This window comes from Carcharhinus amblyrhynchos, chromosome 4, assembly GCF_965287045.1.
Source record: "Carcharhinus amblyrhynchos chromosome 4, sCarAmb.v2.hapA, whole genome shotgun sequence".
NCBI classification, from domain to species: Eukaryota; Metazoa; Chordata; class Chondrichthyes; order Carcharhiniformes; family Carcharhinidae; genus Carcharhinus; species Carcharhinus amblyrhynchos.
The window spans coordinates 100703838-100724415 of NC_137327.1; the positions used below are offsets into that span (position 1 = coordinate 100703838).

Sequence of the window (20578 nt, forward strand, 5' to 3'; positions counted from 1 at the left end):
GAATGTCCCAACTTGTTGGGACTCTGAATTGGGTTTAATTTGACTTGATTGGATTGGAATAAAGTTTAAAAAAAAACAAGTGCAATTGAAATTGCCATCACCAGAACTGACAAACAAGCACGAAGATCTGGCTTGGCTGGTGGTGAGAAGGGCACTCCCTGTCAGATCCTTTATGCGCGTTTGAGGTCTCAACATCACCGCACGCTGCCCTCGAAGCGGCTGCGGGGCTGACGAGACGGTCACACACCTCCTTGTGGAATGTGGCTTTGCAAAGAAGGTCTGGAGTGAGATGCAGTGGTATTTGTCGAGGTTCATCCCGAGCAGCTCGGTGACGCAGGACTCTGTGCTCTACGGGTTGTTTCCAGGGACGCACACCGAGACAAATATCAACTGCTGCTGGAGGGTCATCGACTCGGTGAAGGACGCACTTTGGTCCACCTGAAACTTGCTGATCTTCCAGTTGAAAGAACTGTCCTCGACCGAGTGTTGCAGACTGGCACATTCCAAGGTCCAGGACTACGTGCTGAGGGACGGGCTGAAGCTTGAGGCAGCTGCAGCAAAGGCACAATGGGGAAAGGCCACACTATAAGGCCTTTTAACAAAGGCAGACCGAGGACCCGGGAACTGCAGAATACCCTCGACCTGTATGACTGTGTGCCAATCTGAGAAATAATGGCACATAGTAATTTTTGAGGCACGTATATAGTTTTAAGTTTTGAAATGTTATGACTGTAATTTGTATAGAACTGTAAAAAAGTTTTAATTCTGCACTGTTTGCAATTCATAGACAGGTAGATTTGCAATGGTTTATTTGAGATTTTTATGAATAAAGTATATTTTTGGAAAAAAAACAAGTGCAATTGTTCTCATATTGCATTGTCATTAAACTTGGGATCAGCGTTCTAAGGAACATCTAAAATTTTGTCAGAATGAACCACACTTCTATTGTCAGATCAAGAAAACCATTGTATTTGCCAATGGTCTGTTGGGGGAGTTACATGATGGTTTCATGTAATTTACATAATTGCATAGTTATTGGTGCAGGCAGTGGTGTAAAATAGTTGTAATCGGCTGAAAAAAGGGGAATCTTGTGTAACCTTTTTAAAGTGCTATTGAGCTTGCACTCTTTAGCCGTGCTCTGAGCAATAAGCAAGATAGTCCCACTCTTCTCTGTCTCTCTGCAAGTTTACCAATATTGGATTGCCATTGGGCAGAATTATGACCACTCCCAGAGGAGCCCAGAGGCTCCATCCGGGGGAGGAAAGCTGAAGGTCAAGATTAAAAACAGGAGAGAGAGAGCCAAGAGTGTGTGATCCACTAAGATGTCAGTCATGATGCCTGGAGGGAGGTCACACTGGCTCAGAATACTGCTCCCCCCCTACACGCTGTAACCAGTGTTACAAAATGTAACCACAGTGGATGATGAGTAAAGAACCCACACTTTCCTGAGTGGAGATAATATAAGTTGACAAAATGCCTCTTCTTCCGCTTTGAAGCTGAACAGCCGGTGAATCTTTATTTTTTTCTAAGTAGTAAGTTTTATAATCTAATAAATAGAGGAATAGCAGATGGCCTCAACCCCTAGAGTGCATATTCTGTTCCAAATGGGAACTCCAGGACATTTCCCTTGGATAACCATATATGTAGGAAGTATCATCAGCTGCAGCAACATGAGTTCTGTGTTTCAGAGCTGAAGGAGCAACTGGTGTCACTACGAAGCTTTTGTAAGGTTGCAAGCTTTGAAGATGACACATTTTAATGATGTGGTGACTCCACAACATAAGAGTATACAGGCGGAGAAGGAATGGGCTGACTACCAGGCAGTCAGAAAAAAATAGGCAAGTAATGCAGGGGTGAATGAACCTCACTCTCAGATCAGTGCTCAGTTCTGAACACTGATGAAATCAATGGGTCATCTGGCGAGTGCAGCCAGAACCAAGTCCACGGCACCATGACTGACCCAGGTGTGCAAGGAAGCAAGAAGATTTAAGGAGCCAGGGTGATAGGAGATTTATCTATCTAAGGAAGAATGTGCTGGCCTTGGAAAGGATCCAGAGGAGATTCACAAGAATGAACCCTGGAATGAAGAGCTTGTCGTACGGGGAACGGTTGAGAACTCTAGGTCTGTATTCGTTGGAGCTTAGAAGGATGAAGGGGGATCTTACTGAAACAGGACACTGTGAGGCCTGGATAGAGTGGATGTGGAGAGGATGTTTTCACTAGTAGGAAAAACTAGAACCAGAGGGCACAACCTCAGGCTAAAGGGACGATCCTTTACAACAGAGATGAGGAGAAATTTCTTCAGCCAGAGAGCAGTGAATCTGTGGAACTCTTTGCCCTAAAGTCATTGAGTGTCTTTAAGACAGTGATAGGTAGGTTCTTGATCAATAAGGGAATCAGAGGTTATGGGGAAAAGGCAGGAGAATGGGGATGAGAAAAATATCAGCCATGATTGAATGGAGAGCAGACTGAATGGGCTGAGTGGCCTAATTCTGCTCCTATGTCTTATGGTCTTATCTGATAGTTTGAGAAATGGACAGCTATCTTGTGGTCACAACTGTGAATTCATAATGTTACGTGTTATGTTGCCTCCCTGGTGTCAAAGTCAATAGTATAATTGAATGGTTACAGAGTATTCAGCAACAACCGCATAGATGGAAAGAGGATGTGGTTGGCAGACAGCCTGGAAAGAGCTCGATAGGAAATCAGCGAGCAAAACCTCAAATGTCGATTCTGGGGAGGCAATCACTAGACTATTAATCCAGAAACTCAGCTAATGTTCTGGGGACCCGTCAAGGCAGATACTGGAATTTGAATTCAATAAAAATGCCTGGAATTAAGAATCTACTAGTCCATGAGAATCCATGAAAACATTGTCACTTGTCAAAAAAAAGGGCGTCACTAATGTCCTTTAGGGAAATAAATCTGCTGTCTTTACCTGGTCTGACCTACATGTGACTGCAGAGCCACGCAATGTGATTGACTGTCAACTGCCATCTGAAATAGCCTAGCAAACCACTCAGTTGTATCAGTCAAGGGCATCTAGGGATGGGCATAAATACTGGACAGCAAGCTATGCCCATGTCCCACAAATGAGTAAAGAAAAATCCTGATACTACGTGCAAACTAATACAGATTTCGGAGGACAGAGCAGATGAACTTGGAGCTGGAGAGTTTGGGATCAGCTCTGGAGGTGATGGGACCTGTACAGGTTGGAAGAGTTACACTCAATCAGAGCTGAGACCAATTTCCTTGTGGGTCAATTGGCTGGTGCTAATGGAGCTGATTATATTAACTTGGGAGTGTGGTTAGGATGTGAATGCCTGAGAACGTGATGGAGATTTTCAAAAGGGGATTGGATCATTACCTGAAGTGGAAAGAATTGCAGTGGTATGGGGAATAGGCAAGTGAGTGGCATCAGATGAATTGATTCTTCAAAGGGCCAACACAGACATGATGGGCCAAATGCCACTTTCTGCACTGTAACGATTCTGTGAATCCAAGAACAGATTGCAGTGAGTAGATGTATGGTGAATTATTGAAACAATACACAAAAGGATTGCACTGACACTTTTAATTGAAGGTGTCAACAGTGGTACAATGCACACAGTACACCAGAGATTTCTTTGAAAACATGAACATTAGCTTTTAGCTAGGAAGTGGTTATCATATCAGAAAAATGTAAGACACTAAAATGTATTTACTTTCCAAACAGCAACCACCTATAAAAGGTTGAAGTGGGTAAGCGCGGGCAGACACCTTCACTATTCAGACAAGCACCTCTCGGTTCTATGCTGAGAGCTAGTTTGCAGCTTACATCACCATTTCATTCCGCTTGCATACAGTTTCAGGGCATGCCTGACTGAGTCTTGGGATAGGCCAGTAGCAAAGGCACACAGACATACAAAACTCTAGTGGGGAAATCTTCTGTCAATCAGGGCAAATGTAGCCTTTCCAAAGTAAAGCAATTTCAGCCACTTAATTTGACACTTTTTACTAATTCACCACAGCTAATTCACCAGATATTAATGTTCTGCACATGTGAGCAGAGTCATGGACAAGCCTAACCTTGCTCTCAGCTGATGTCCAAAGAACAAGGAACAAAATTGCAGCACAGTAATAGGCTCTTCAGCCCTCCAAACTTGCACCAACTATGCTGCCCAAATCCAGCCATATACACTTTCTAACAGAGACTGTGTGAATGCTGACTGATTGTCCTCTCCCTAAAGCAGGGATGCTGAGGCCCAAACTGTCCAATATATGGAGTACTCACTAAGTCTAACTGGCCAGGTTAGATGATGTATCTTAACAAGAGTGGCATTTCAGTGGTTTTATAATCATGCAGTGAATTTTGAAAAGAGAATTTAATAATCTCCTTATGTACTACTACTTGGTATAGTGTTTGGAGAAAGAAGAATTGAGCCAGAAGTTGCATTATTCAGGCCACTGGTTAGTGGGCTAGGTGAATTTTTTTTTAACCAGTGATGGATGTTATTGTAAGGAGCTAACGTACAAGTTGTTCAGCCTCAGTAAAGTAGCTCCTGAACATTACTGCTTGATATTTGTTTTTTATCTTTACAGAGATCCATCACGGTCGAGATCATTAAGGCTATGTTGAGAAGAGAAGACATTAAAGGGACTCAGTGAACTCTCTGAGCTTCAATATTTTTGAATGACTGAGAAATTCATATAATGTGATAAATCCCCCCTTAAGGGCATTTAAACGGTCATTGGATAAACATATGGATGATATTGGAATAGTGTAGGTTAGACGGGCTTTAGATTGGTTTCACAGGTCGGCACAACATCAAGGGCCGAAGGGCCTGTACTGCACTAAAAGGTTCTATGTTCTTAACAAAAGAACTGATGGCTCCACAAGGTTGGTTGTGATCTGCCTGATAGCCCTGCCCTCAGTTGCCCAGGTTCAAACTCTGCCCGCAGCTCCAAGATGGCACCATTAATGAATTCTAACAGATGATTTTTGCCACAACAAGTTTCCATCCATCGCAAAGCAACAAAGTTACCAGCTCAAGCGCTGGACAGACAGATTTTCTTGGACATTACCACACCAGCAACTGCCAGACAGGTGGAAATGCTGAGCATTGTCAAGAATACTGGCACAGAGGGCAAATGTCGCTCCCAGAATGTTGTAATGATTGGTCGACTTGGAATTTCCTGCGTAAAGGTAAAGAATGAGTTTTAGTATTTCCTATACAGCACAGCAGTTACCTTGCATGTCATTAACTGATTATATTTTCAGCAATATGGGCAGGATTTTCCAGCTGCGCTCACCCCAAAACTGGAAAATCCTACCTGAGGTCAATGGAATTTTCCATGGTATGCCTCTTGCCTGCTACGATTCCCGAGGTCGTGAATCGAGGTCTCTGCCTATTTTAAAATGTATTCATTCCTGGGATGTGAGTGGTGCTGGCTAGGGCAGTGTTTATTGCCCATCCATAATCACGCTTGAGAGAGTGGTACCCTCTTGAACTGCTGCAGTCCTCGTGGTGTAGGTATACCTATTGTGCTATTAGGGAGGGAGTTCCAGGATTTTGGTCCAGTGAAATAGTCCCAAGTGGAGTTGGTATGTGGCTTGGAGAAGAATTACACATTGTGACGTTCTCGTCTATCTGCTACCCTTGTCCTTCTGGTTGGCCTGCGTCATGGTTTTGGAAGGTGCTGTTGGAAGAGCCTCAGTGAGTTCCTGCAGTACATCTTGCAGATGGTACACACTGTTGCCATTGTGCAGCAGTGGTAGAGGAGGTGAATGTTTAATGTGAATGTGGGCTGCCGATCAAACAGATTCCTTTGTTCTGGATGGTGCTGAGCTTCTTGAGTGTTTTAGGAGCTGTACTCATCCAGGCAAGTGGAGAGTATTCCACCCTGACAAGACTCTAGTGGGGAAATTTTCTGTCAATCAGATAATGTACAGACTTTGGGGAATCAGGAGGTGAGTTACTATAAAATTCCCAGCCTCTGACCTGCTCTTGTAGCTACACATTAATGTGTTGTACATGGGCTGGCCCAGTTCACATTCTGGACAATTCTAATGCCCAGGATGTTGATGGCGAGGGGATTCAGTGATGGTATTGCCATTGAATGTCAAGGGGAGATGATTAGATTCTCTCTCATTGGAAATAGTCATTGTCTGGCACTTGTGTTACTTGACACATGTCAGCACAAGTTTAAACATTGTCCAGACATATCTGCATATGGATATCGACTGCTTCAGTATTTGAGGAATTGCAAATGGTGCTGCACATTGTACTGTCATCAGCAATCATTCCTGATTTGGATGTTGTGTTGTAAAAGGTCATTGATGAAGCAGCTGAAGATTGTTGAGCTAGGACACTACCCTGAGAACTCCTGCAATGATGTTCTGAGACTGAGATGATTGACCTCCAATAAGCACAACCATCTTCCTTTGTGCTTGGTATGACTCCAACCCCAGTGGAGAGTTTTCCCCAATTCCCATTGACTCCAGTTGGCTAGGGTTCCTTGATGCCACTGTCAATCAAATGCTGCAGTGACATCAAGGGCAGTCACTCCTACCTCATCATTTGAGTTTTGCTCTTTTGTCCAGGTTTGGACTAAGGTCAGGAAATAAGTAACTCTGGAGAAACCCATTTTGAGCATCAATGAGGAACTTATTGCGGAGATACAGCTGCTTGATAGCACTATTGACAACCCCTTCTGTCATTTTGCTGATGATCGAGAGTGGACTGATGAGGTGGTAATTGGCCAGATTTAATTTTTCCTGCTATTTGTGGACAGGACATATCTGGGCAATTTGCCAGGGGGATAGCAGTGTTGTAGCTGTACTGGAACAGCTTGACCAGGGCCACACCTTGTTCTGTAGCACAAGTCTTCAGTGCTATTGCCAGAATATTATTAACACCAATAGCCTTTTCAGTATCCAGAACCTTCAGCTCTTCCTTTATATCTGGTTGGGCACCTGTGATGCTGGGAACCTCAGAGGAGGCTGAGATGGATCATCCACTCAGCACTTTTGGCTGAAGATGAATGCAAATGCTTCAGCCTCGTTTTTTTGCATTGATGTTCTGGGCTTCCCCATTATTAAGGAGCTTCCTCTTTCAGTTAGTTTTTTACGTTGTGTTTTTGGGAATTACTGTGGGTGGTGGGGCCCCCTTAAGACGATGGTCCCATGATCACTCTATGACATCACCAGAGCCACCATGGCCTACTGCCAGTTGGGGATTGTACACTGAAAACTTAAAATAGATCTACCTGTTGTTTTCATTAAAATTTGTGTGGAACTGCTAAATGGATCTGATCTCTGCACCTGCCTCCCCAACAGGCACAGACAACATAACAACAGCTGACAACAAAACAGGATTAAAAAACCCAGAAACATGAAAGAAGGGAAACAGATTCTTTGTCCTCTTAAAGTAAACGGTAAGAAACAGGGGAAAAATCTCTGACAGGAACCAACTCTGCATCTTCGAGGCAATCCAATGATGCTTGCTGTTGGAATGTACCTTAAAGTTAAGAACAGCCGTGGAAATTGCAGTCTCAAAGGAACTCGCAGCTAGAGAGCAGTTGATCGTTGGATCCTGTAGAGTGAACACCAAAATAAAGCTGCCTACTGTTTTTATTAAAACTTTGTAGACCTGCTGAATGGAACTGATCTTTGCACCGCACCTTCCCCCCCTCCACCCACATTCCCCATCACGAATCCCCTACAAGCCCCCTACCCCCCAACACCTCCTGTATCCCCCCCCAACCTACATTCTCCCCCCACCTCACCTCAGCCACAGATATCACAACAGCTTAATTATCCACAACAATTCACAACTGGAGGAGGCAAGGCTGCAAAGCCTGGAACTGATCTGATGGTTGTGGGATCACATGGCTCTGTCCATCACCTGTTACTTATTTTGTTTGACCTGCAGATAATCCATTGTAGCTTCACCTCATGCCTGGTTCTCCTCCTGGCATACCTTCCTCAATACTTCATTGACCCAGTGTCAATCCCCGGATTTGTTTGTAATGATAGAGTAGGGGATATGCCAGGCCATGAGGCTACAGATCGTATTTGAACACAATTCTGTGGCTGCTGATGGACCCATTTAGCATGGTGGTAGACCCACACATCATGACAGAGGGTATCCTCAATGTGAAGGCGGGAATTTGTCTCCACAAGGACGATGCTGTGGTCACTGCTACCGATACTGTTATGGACAGATGAATCAACAGCAGGAAGGTTGGTGAGGACAAGGTCAGGTATTTTGCTCATGTTACTTCCCTCACCCCCTGACGAAGACCCCATTTGGCAGCTATGTCCTTTAGAGCTCAGTCAGTTGGTCAATATTGGTGCTACCCCACCACTCTTTGCAATGGACATGAAGTCCCCCATCAGAGTGTATTCTGTGCATTTGCCACCCTCAGTACTTCTTTCAAGTGGTTTTCAACATGGAGGAGTATTGATTCATCAGCTGATGGGGGATGGTAAGTGGTAATCAACAGGAGATTTCCTTGCCCATGTTAGACCTGATACCATAAGACTTGATGAATTCCGAATTCAATGTGAATTCCGAATTCCGAATTGTGAGTCTCAAATCTAGGTAAGGGTGCGCGATTTCCTTCCCTAAAGGACTTCAGTGAACCAGGTGGATTTTAATGACAGTTAATGATGATTTCAGGATCACTGAGACTAGCTTTTTAATTCCAGATTTATTAATTGAATTTAAATTCAACCAGCTGCAGTGGTGGAATTTGAGCGCATGTTCCCAGAGCATTGGATTGGAATTACTAGTCCAGTGACATTACCACTGCCACCGTGGCCTCCTCCCCCACCCCATAATTGTGGTTTAGGGCTAGGTTTAGGGCTGGCATGCTAAGAATGGAGATAAATTTCTTTCAATAAATGCCAATGACACTCAAGAACCTTATATAACATTCAAATAAACCAGGAAGAGCTTGAATTTATATAATGTTTTTCGCATTTATAGGGTCTCTCAAGGCACAATACAAATTAGAGATTATTTTTAAAGCGAAGTCTTTTTTCAGTAGATTTGACAGCAGAACTGTAACCATGGAGCCATAATTCTCCAATGCTTACTCTCCACTAGGTGAATACATTATTTCTGAATTTGCTTTAAATCTGAAGGTTTCTTCGTCACATTTCACAGCATTAAATGATTAAGTAATCTGGTTTTTGGGAGTGTTGTTTGTGCAAGAAATGTTGTCAGGGTCCTGAGGGGCCACTGCTCTTTTGAATAATGCTTTGAGATCCTTGCCAGTTGAGTAGGTGGAAGGGAACTAATTTAACCTCTCACCAATAGATTGCAACATCAACAATGCAGAATATTCTCAGTACTCCATTAAAGTATCAGTCTATTTGGAACACTGAAATCTATAGTAGGGAATTTAACCCACAACCATGAATAGATAGAACAGCAATTGAGCTCAACTGACATACCTGATTTTAGATGCAGCAATTGTCGCTCACCCTCACTATTTTCATTTATTCATTCCATAAACATCATGCATCCCTCCGGTGCATAATGGCAGCTGTGTGCACCATCTACAAGACGAACTGCAGGAACTCAACAAGGCTCCTCAGACAGCAACTTCCAAACCCACAACTGCTACTGTCTAGGAGGAAGAGGGCACCACCACTTGGTACTGCCCCTCCAAGCCATTTGGACTTGGAAATTCATCACTGTTCCTTCACTGTCGCTGGGTCAAAATCCTGGAATTCTTCCCCTAACAGCACTGTGATTGTACTGATGTCCACATAGACTGCAGCAGTTCAAGAAGGCAGCTCTCCACCACCTTCTCAAGAGTAGTAATGGATGGGCAATGCTGGCCTTGAATGAATAAAATAAAAATTTGTGCAGCCGCATGATCAATGCTAAGTGGCAAATTCAGTGAGGCTGCACTCCTGGACTGCAGTATGATCCTGAGATATGACTATAACATTGTCATGAGTCTTTGACCCAAGTCCCTTTCTAGGGAGGCTCAGGGCCGCTAAAAGTTTCTCAAGTCTAAGGACTGTTCATCATTCAGATCCCAGAGATAGAACTGTGATGATCTGAATCCATTTTCAGCCAAGGCTTTTAAAATAATTCACCTTGGAAAAGGAAAACAACACTAACATCATGCATATATAGTGTCTTTTCAATGCCATTGAAGGTTGCAGACAGATTGGACAGGGTGAAGAAGGATTTGTTTTCCACGCTCACTGTCACTGTGTCATCTGAGACTTTGATCAGAGTTGTTTTAGTACTGTGGTAGGACAGAAATCTAATTACAGGGAATCCAGCACAGAATTGTGGGCAGGATGGGCATGGATCTAGAAGATGTTCAAGGACTTTGGAGAGAAAAGGGGAATTGGGGATGGGGTCATAGTTTGCAGAGAGAGAGTGTTCAAGGTTTTTTTTTCTTTTGAGGAGATGGCTAATGAAGAAGAGGGCACCAGTTTCAAAGCGGGAGAGAGAAAACTGCTAACAACATTCACTATCATAGGAGCCACAAAGAAAAATTGGATGGTCAGCAATTTGATGAGGAATAGAGTCAAAGGAAATGGGAGAAGGGCCTCATGGACAAGATGAGCACAGAGTGGGCATGAGGGGAGATAGAAAATAACCTAGAGCAAGATATGAGATGAGGATTAGAGCAGGGCAGAACCTGGGGGGAGTTTTGGCAGATGGACTAATGGATGGGACGGTAGTGACAGAGGCAGCTGGATGGATGGCATCAAGCTATGTGGCATAAAGGTTCATGAGCTCCTCGCACGCACTGTCAAAGCTGAGGGTAGAGGAGGCACTGGGGGGTGGGTTAAGATGATGGTTTGCAGTAGAGAACTGAGCCAAAGTTGTTGCTGCATTCCTGAATGATCCTTGAATGCTGAACAGACTTGGTAAAGAAGAACAGGAGCTGCTAGTGCAGATCTGGAATCATCTCCAAATCAACGATCATGACTTGAGTACAGAGTTCCCACACAATGATCTACAGCCTTTCACTGCCATTATATATGAAGGCAATTCACTTTTCATCCAAAGTTCCTGACCTACACAAAATGTAAACATGAAATACTGCACTCTGGTAGATAGATCACATAAAGCTGGGCACAGGAGAGACTAGTCACACAGACATTGCTTTCCTGCTTCAATACAACATCAATTTCAATTCAGTCCTGTGGGAGTGATTAACCAGGCTGAGCCATCAATACAACAGACTGATCTTTATTCTTCTCATCAAAACTGCTGATCGCAATATATATTTGCTTTTGTGAACATATCCTCAAGTGTCACTTTAGATTTACCAGTGGATCTCACAGGGTTTAATCCACTTTTCTTCCCACATCATTAACCTATCTTATTATTCAATCATCAAACTGACATTTCATTGTGTGACTTTAAGATTTTAACTTAATCTGTTCACCACTTACCTGAACCTCAGGCTCCAGGCTCCAGATCGCCGTCTGGGGAATAATTCCCATGGCACACATCACCTACAGAAAGAACAGAGGCTAAACAAGGGCAGCATTGAACAAGTGTTTAATCACATGGATAGATCGATCAAACAGGTCCAAAAGACAAATGAATAGAGTTTTGACTTTGATGCTAGTGGGAGTGTAAAATGGGCGATTAAAAAAATCAGCCATTCACCAAAGGTCCTCCCTTATTTTTAACTCCATTGACTTCATCGATTGTGTTACATAAAACCATAAGATATAGGAGCAGAATCAGGCCACTCAGCCCATCGTTTCTGCTCCATCATTCAATCATGGCTGATATTTTTCTCATCCCTATTCTTTTGCCTTTTACCCATAATCCCTGATTCCCCATACTGATCAAGAACCTATCTCTGTTTTAAAGACACTCAATGACCTGGCCTCCACAGCCTTCTGCGGCAAAGGGTTCCACAGATTCACCACTCTCTGGCTGAAGAAATTCCCCCCCCAACTCTGTTTTGAAGGATCATCCCTTTAGCCTGAGATTGTGTCCTCCGCTTCTAGTTTCTCCTACTAGTGGAAACATCTTCTCCAGATCCGGGCTGAAAAGTGGCAAGTGGAATTTAACGCAGGCAAATGTGAGGTATCGCACTTTGAAAGGACAAACCAAAGTAGAACATACAGGGTAAATGGTAGGACTCTGAAGGGTGCAGTTGAACAGAGGGATCTGGGAATACAGGTACAGAATTCCCTAGAAGTGATGTCACAGGTGGATAGGGTCGTAAAGAGTGCTTTTGGTACATTGGCCTTTATAAATCGGAGTATCGAGCATAAAAGTTGGAGTGTTATGGTAAGGCTGTATAAAGGCATTGGTGAGGCCGATTTAGAGTATTGTGTACAGTTTTGGTCACCTAGTTACAGGAAGGATGTAAATAAGGTTGAAAGAGTGCAGAGAAGGTTCACAAGGATGTTGCCGGGACTTGAGAAGCTGAGTTACAGAGAGAGATTGAATAGGTTAGGACTTTATTCCCTGGAGCGTAGAAGAATGAGGGGAGATTTGATAGAGGTGTATAAGATTTTGATGGGTATAGATAGAGTGAATGCAAGCAGGCTTTTTCCACTGAGGCGAGAGGTGAAAAAAATCAGAGGGCATAGGTTAAGGGTGAAAGGAGAAAAGTTTAAAGGGAATATTAGGAGGGGCTTCTTCACACAGAGAGTGGTGGGAGTGTGGAATGAGCTGCCAGATAAAGTGGTAAATGCAGGGTCATTTTTAACATTTAAGAAAAACTTGGACGGGTACATGGATGAGAGGGGTGTGGAGGGATATGGTCCAAGCGCAGGTCAGTGGGACTAGGCAAAAAATGATTCAGCACAGACAAGAAGGGCTAAAGGGCCTGTTTCTGAGCTGTTATTTTCTATGGTTCTATCTACTCTATCTACTCTATTATTTTCCAAACGTCGCTGGATTCCGGGGAAGTGCTGGAAGATTGGAAAATGGCTAATGTTACACCGTTGTTTAAGAAGGGTGCCAGGCAAAAGGCGGGGAATTATAGGCCGGTTAGTTTAACGTCTGTTGTAGGTAAAATGTTAGAATCCACGATCAAGCAGAAAATAGCGAGGCATCTTGAGGAGAATTGTTTGATAAAGCAGACGCAGCATGGTTTCGTTAAGGGGAAGTCGTGTCTGACGAATTTATTGGAGTTCTATGAGGATGTGTCTAGGGCGGTGGATAGAGGAGAGCTGGTGGATGTGGTGTTTCTTGATTTTCAGAGGCGTTTGACAAGGTGCCGCACAAGAGGTTATTACAGAAGGTCAGGGGGCATGGAGTTGGGGGTAGGGTGTTAGCGTGGATAGAGGATTGGTTGTCAAATAGGAGGCAGAGAGTGGGGGTTAATGGGTGCTATTCGGATTGGCGGTTGGTGACTAGTGGAGTGCCCCAGGGGTCGGTGCTGGGGCCTCAGCTATTTACCATTCATATAGATGACCTGGAGGAGGGAACCGAGTGTATGGTGTCGAAATTTGCTGATGACACCAAGATTGGTGGAACGGCAAATTGTGCGGAGGGTGTGGAGAGTCTGCAGAAGGATCTAGATAGGCTGGGCAAATGGGCCAGGAAATGGCAAGTGGAATTTAATGTTGGCAAATGTGAGGTTGTCCACTTTGGTAGGAATAATGGTAGGAAGGACTATTACTTACATGGCGAAAAACTGCAGCATGCAACAGTGCAGAGGGACCTCGGGGTCCTTGTGCATGAGTCGCAAAAACCCAGCCTGCAGGTGCAGCAGGTGGTCAGGAAGGCAAATGGGATGCTGGCCTTCATAGCGAGGGGGATTGAATATAAAAGTAGGGAGGTCTTGCTGCAGCTGTATAGGGCATTGGTGAGGCCGCAGCTGGAGTACTGTGTGCAGTTTTGGTCGCCGCACTTACGCAAGGATATTTTGGCCTTGGAGGGAGTGCAGAGGAGGTTTACTAGGCTGATACCGGAGTTGAGGGGGTTGAACTATGAGGAGAGGCTGAATAAACTAGGCTTGTACTCGTTAGAGTTTAGAAGAATGAGGGGAGATCTCATTGAGACATATAAGATGATGAATGGGATGGATAGGATAGAGGTGGAGAGGCTCTTCCTGCTCAGAAAGGACAGTAGGACTAGAGGGCACAGCCTCAAGATAAAGGGGGGGGCGGTTTAGAACGGAGTTGAGGAGGAACTTCTTCACTCAAAGGGTGGTGAATCTCTGGAATTCCCTGCCTGTTGAAATGGTGGAGGCTGCCTCGCTAAATATTTTTAAGACGCGGGTTGATAGGTTTTTGATAGGCAAGGGGATTAAGGGTTATGGGGAGAGGGTGGGAATGTGGAACTGAGACACGACAGATCAGCCATGATCTTATTGAATGGCGGGGCAGGCTCGAGGGGCTAGATGGCCTACTCCTGCCCCTATTTCTTATGTTTCTTATGTTTCTTATGTCCTGTAAGTTTCAATAAGATCTCCATCATCATCATCATCACCAAATACGGTGGTATAGAGATTAGCAGTGCTGTCTCATAGCGCCAGGGACCCAGGTTCGGTTTCCGACTCGAGTCACTGTCTGTGTGGCGTGTGCATGTTCTCCCCATGTCTGTGTGGTTTTCCTCTGAGTGCTCTGGTTTCCTTCCATTGTCTGAAAGATGTGCTGGTTAGGTGCATTGACCCGAACAGGTGCCAGAGTGTGGCAACTAGGGGAATTTCATAGTAACTTCATTATGGTGTTAATATAAGCCTTACTTGTGACCAATAAATAAATTAACTTTAAATATCTAAATTATCCATTCGGTAAACAATTACACTTACTGTACATTTCTTAGCTCAGGAGCAAACCACAGATGTTGCCTTATAGTTTTCGGTGCATCACAACACTTGGACAATATTAAAGTTTGAACAGAATCCCTATAGTACAGAAAGAGGACATTCGCTCCAGTGGTACCTCTTTAGCAGCACGTTCCCCAGCCTGTACTGCTCCATCCATATAACCACTCCACTTGGTGGCTGTCTCAGTTCCAGCAAAGTATATTCTCCCAAAGGGTTCTCGCAGAACTCTGAACAAAACATTAAAATCAACTTGTGCGATTCAATTCCTTCAAACAAAACCACTTTATTCAAAACAAATAAAGAAATTGCAACAAATACTCAGCAGGCCAGACAGATCAATGGAGAAAGAAACAAACTTAACTTTTCAGGTTGATGAACTTTCATTAAAACTGGATTTAAGATATAACAGGTTTTTAAAAAATTATGTGACAAAGGTGGAGGGAAGGAAAGACCAAAAGAAAAAGTTTGTGATATGGTATTGTAATATGTCCCAAAGGAATATCAACATGACAAGAAAAATGTGTTATATGATCTAGTCTTAGTTTCACTTTTGTTTTGGGCAGAGCGCATGTGCACAGCTCTGATGTCTCTAAGATTTATACTTATATTGGACTGTGCCTAGTCTTAATAAATGAATCCACAACATGTTTACTCAATCCCTTATGAGCAATTGGTGCTTTGTGTCTTGCAAATTAAATAAACCAGAAGTATTATATTATTATGACACAGATGAAATACAGAAGAGGTTAAATGAAGGAATGATAGTGCAAAGATTAATTCCTGTGGTTATAGGACTGACAGTGTGAGTTTCATGCTCCATCACAGTTGTAATTGATAATTAAGCATACTTTGATTATTCCATTTATTGAAGTCTAGTGAGGTGAAGGCAGGATGTTGACTCCAATTAGCTGGCACTGTAGTGCACATGAGAAAATAGATACAAAGTTCAGCTCTCATCTTTTAGCAACAAACACCATTTGCCATGATGCAGGTATCTGGAGTAAATACCCACAGACACGTACCTGCCAAACTGAATAAACATGCCTGGTGGGAAGTATGCAGTATAGCAGCCACCTGAGTACTGCTCCTCACACCAGTCTTTTTCTTCATAATGAACAGCCTGGCAACAAGAAAGGTTTGTGTTTTAATGGTGAAAGATAATGAAAACAGGATTTATCATTAGATACATATGGGTAAATAAGTATTGTCAATTTCTTGGTTTCTGCGAGATTAGTTAATTCACCAACATGATGAGATGGACATGCTCACACACCAGTTACATACTTTGCAGTTTTGGTGCATCTCACCGTTGAGGTTTGGCAAAGCACCTTGTACCATGAGGAAGCCCATTACTCTGGCAAAGCCACGTGTGCACTCTCTTTGCTTCTCTCTGTTCAGACAATGAAGTTCCTGTCAAGAGCCTCTGTCACCTCATTGATGGACAGTAAATGAGGAGATTTTAGCTTTGTTAGGCCTTACTCATTTAGACTCTCTCAGGAGCATGTAACCTCCAGCTAAGCCATGAACAGACTGTTTATCTGTGATTCATAAGCTTTTCCTAAAGCTCCACCAATTCTTGAGACCAGACCTGTGAACTCTGTGGCTGAGAATGGTTCTGTGAGTGGTTGTGTAGGTATCCATGGCCTTCAACTTATTTGTACTGGGATCCCTTCAGTGTCAAACACTTGATAGTGATATGGGTATTTGTAGATGTTGGGCACAAATGGAGTAAAGCTTAGACATCAAATTTCTAGATGAATAACCTGTGAACTTTTACTACCTAGTCTCAATCAGCAAAGCTGGTTGCACCAATCAGTGTATTCAAGAGAAAAGTAGAAAATACTGGGGATATCTGACTTTCAATAACTCATATCCTTCCCCTTCATAAATGCACATTGCACCCAGCAAAGTGACACATTTCCTTCTCCCTTCCTGTAACGGGAAGCCTAATGCCTGTTGTAGAATCACTCTGTTAAACCGGGATGTCCTGTGTGACGCAAGCATGTTACCTGATCTGCTCACATTTTCCGGGGTTGAATACAACCTGAGTAGCAGCCGCCACCAAAAGGGCAAGTACACTTAAAAAAACAATTCAAGTGGAACCAAGAGGAGCAGGAGTCCACCCCTCAGCTCCTGAAGCATGATTCGAATGACCCCCTTCCCCTCACCTCTCCTGCCAACATTCCCATTGGCAGCAACTGAGAACCACTGAGAATGAAACCAGCAGCCCCAAATTGTTTTCAAATTGTCTGTGACAGAATCTTGCAGTTTTATTAATTTAATTGATTAAACATTTCTATCCATTAACTCACATCCTCACTACAAATGGATGATAATTGATTGCAGTGATGTCTTATATTAAAAGGTGCTTACATACAGAGCTTCTTCTGTCTCCAGGACCCGTGCATAAATCTGGCAAATTCGTTGCTGCCTGAAAAACAAGAGATATTTTCATCCTCTCCAGAAATCAGGTTAGATTAACACTGAGACACATAGGGCCCTATTTTATCATTTTGATTATAAGTGCTGAGTGAACTTGAAACTGGAAGTATTTCAGATCCGACTTTTAGACCAAACGCACTCCACCAGCAAAAATATCAGTGAGTCCGAATCACACTGCACAAGCCTGTGAGCATTAAACTCCCCCTGGCCCTCACAGATGTTGCCTCACCCCCATAACATTACTGACCCCCTTATCCCCCACCCCCTGCGCTACCCAGACCATTCGCCAATCCCTCCCCATTCCCTGCACTGATCTCAGGCAGAGTGATGTGGAGATGCCGGCGTTGGACTGGGGTAAGCATGGTAAGAAGTCTCACAACACCAGGTTAAAGCCCAACAGGTTTATTTGATAGTGCAAGTCACAAGCTTTCAGAGTGCTGCTCCTTTATCAAGTGAGTGGGAATCATGTTCACAAACAGGGAATATAAAGACACAATTTACAAGATAATGGTTGGAATGCGAGTCATTACAAGTAATCAAGCTTTAAAGGTACAGACAATGTGAGTGGAGAGAGGGTTAAGCGCAGTTTAAAGAGATGTGTATTGTCTCCAGCCAGGGCAGTTAGTGAGATCTTGCAAGTCATGGAGGCTACAGATAGTGTGACATGAACCCAAGATCCCAGCTGAGGCCATCCTAATGTGTGCGGAACTTGGCTATCAGTTTCAGCTCAACGATTCTGCATTGTGTACCATGAAGGCCGCCTTGAAGAACGCTTACATGGAGATCAGAGGCCGAATGCCTGTGACCACTGAAGTGTTACCCAACAGGGAGAGAACATTCCTGTCTGTTGATTGTTGAGCGATATTCACTTATCTGTTGTCGTAACAGTCAACTGGGATCTTGGGTTCATGTCACACTCTCTGTAACCCCCATGACTTCCCTGGGCTTGCAAAATCTCACTAACTGTCCTGGCTGGAGACAATACACATCTCTTTAACCTATGCTTGGCCCTGTCTCCACTCACATTGCCTGTACCTTTAAGACTTGATTACCTGTAAAGACTCGCATTCCAACCATTATCTTGTAAATTGAGTTTGTGTCTTTATATGCCCTGTTTGTGAACACGACTCCCACTGATCTGATAAAGGAGCAGCGCTCTGAAAGCTTGTGGCTTGTGCTACCAAATAAACCTGTTGGACTTTAACCTGGTGTTGTGAGACTTCTTACTGTGCTCAGGCAGAGTGGCAGTGGACCCCCCTTCCCCACACGCTTTCCGCTCCCCCCCCCCACTGCCCCCACTGATCTCAGGTGGAGAGATTCACATTCCAGCCCCCCCCTTTACCCTACAGATATCAGGCAGGGTGATCCACTTCACCCCCACTCCGGACCCTCCCACACAAGGCTCCCACCTCCTCCAGACTCCGATTGCTGTATGATACCTCCTTCTCTCTCCCCTGTCCCCAGTCATTGAGGCACTGATCCACCAACACTCCCCCTCCCTAGTGCACACCTTCAAATGTTCACTTGCCTTCCCCTCACTGCTAACAAGCAAACTGCATGTAATTTTCCGGAATGTTCTGCCAAACTGCCTGCAGCTGATTTGCCCTAACGAGGGGCAGCGCCATTGTAAACTCAAGAATGGACAGGCAGGCAAGCATTCCTGCACAAAATATGTGCACGACCAGCCCTCCCCCCCACCATCCTCCCCATCCCTGATTTTCTAAGGGCAACTTGGGGAGGCTACCGGATGCAGCAGAAGAGAGGTGGGGCACCCTCTTCCTCCCAGGAGGATGCAGACCAAGGGGTGCTGATGGAAAGTCGGCCTGGGAGGCAGTTGCCACCATGGTCAGTGCCAGGTCACTGCACCCCCCCAACCCCCGAACTGTAAAGTGCTGGAAAAAAGTTAATGACCTCATCCATGCAGCAAGGGTGAGCCCTGAACCCCATTTTGCATCTTAACCCATATCTCCCCCAGATCCTCCCATCCCAAGCACCCTCCATGCTTCCAGCTCCTGACCCCCAAGCACCTCCTTCCTATCCCCCCCCCGCCCCGGGAGCCCTACTGCACTTTCCCTCTAAGGGCGACCACTTGATTCACGCCATCATTTCTTTCATGGCTCCTTCTGTCTCCACAAGAAAAGACTGACCATAACACCAGTGAGAGGGTAAAGATGGGGAAGTAAGCCAGACCTCTAGGTCCTCACCCCCTCTGAGGAGTGGCTGCTGGAGGCCTCCAGGGAAGGGGAGATGCGGGCTGTCAGTGACAGCATGGTTGGGCTGCCGAAAAGACGTGAGCACCTGTCATTCCTCCACTCACATTGAGGCAACTTCTCAGGGGCGTGAGTTCGGGTGCAAGGGGCAAGGTTTAAAGGAGATGTACGAAGCATGTGTTTTTGCACAGAGAAGGTGGTGAGTGCCTGGAACTTGCTGCCAGAAGAGGTCGTGGACCCAAATATGATAGTTATCTTTAAGGAATCTCTTTACAGTTATGTGAATGGGATGGAAATAGAGGCATATGGAGGCCATTGGTTCCACAGAACCCACAGGCAATTCCCTCCAGTCCCCCACCTCACCTGCCCGAGGGCCCTGTACGGGGATTTCAGATCCCTTACCTACTATACAGATGTGGGCCCAGATGCCAGCGGGCATGCAGAGTTCAGGTAGGAGTCAGAATAGTTTGCACCAGGGTATCAACATCACAATGCTTAGTGAGTCGTCATCACCCTCCTGCCTGCCAAAAAACTCACTAACACAGAGTACCCAGGCCCACCACTCTGGTGTGACAATGTTGCAGGAGACAGAAGGAATTCTGGGTGTGAGGGGATGGAACCCACAGTCACAAGCCACTAGCAACTGAACCGCCTGGTTATCAGTGCCTCCCTAGCCACACTCACACGCCTCATTCAAGCTGCCAGCCCTCCAGTGCCTGGGTGGTGTTTCTCAGTGTGCTCTTCCTCTTCTTCCTCCTCCTCCTGTTGGTCATCCTCCCCAGCAACGCCCAGCTGGTCAGCCTCCTTCTCCTCCACCAATAGGTCACCTCTGCAGACTCAGGTTGTGCAAGGCACAGCGCACAACTACGACGGGGCGGCACGGTAGCACAGTGGTTAGCACTGCTGCTTCACAGCTCCAGGGTCCTGGGTTCAATTCCTGGCTCGGGTCACTGTCTGTGTGGAGTTTGCACATTCTCCTTGTGTCTGTGTGGGTTTCCTCCGGGTACTCCAGTTTCCTCCCACAGTCCAAAGATGTGCGGGTTAGGTTGATTGGCCATGCTAAGAAATTGCCCCTTAGTGTCCAGGGATGCGTAGGTTAGAGGGATTAGTGGGTATAATATGTAGGGATATGGGGGTAGGGCCTGGGTGGGATTGTGTTC

General features: G+C 44.8%; 1 protein-coding gene across 1 annotated transcript in view; it reads right to left on the minus strand.

The window, feature by feature from the left end:
• Positions 1–3621: 3621 nt before the first annotated feature.
• Positions 3622–20578, minus strand: part of LOC145342459 (amine oxidase [flavin-containing]-like) — an 82333-nt gene continuing 65376 nt past the window's right edge. The window contains exons 11-15 of the mRNA XM_080188023.1: positions 17140–17197; positions 15789–15886; positions 14882–14993; positions 11417–11479; positions 3622–5175 (exon numbers count right to left, since the gene is read on the minus strand). Of these exons, the coding sequence (XP_080044149.1) occupies positions 5029–5175; positions 11417–11479; positions 14882–14993; positions 15789–15886; positions 17140–17197 (478 nt within the window). The 3' untranslated portion in view covers positions 3622–5028. The remainder of the gene's footprint in view (positions 5176–11416; positions 11480–14881; positions 14994–15788; positions 15887–17139; positions 17198–20578) is intronic.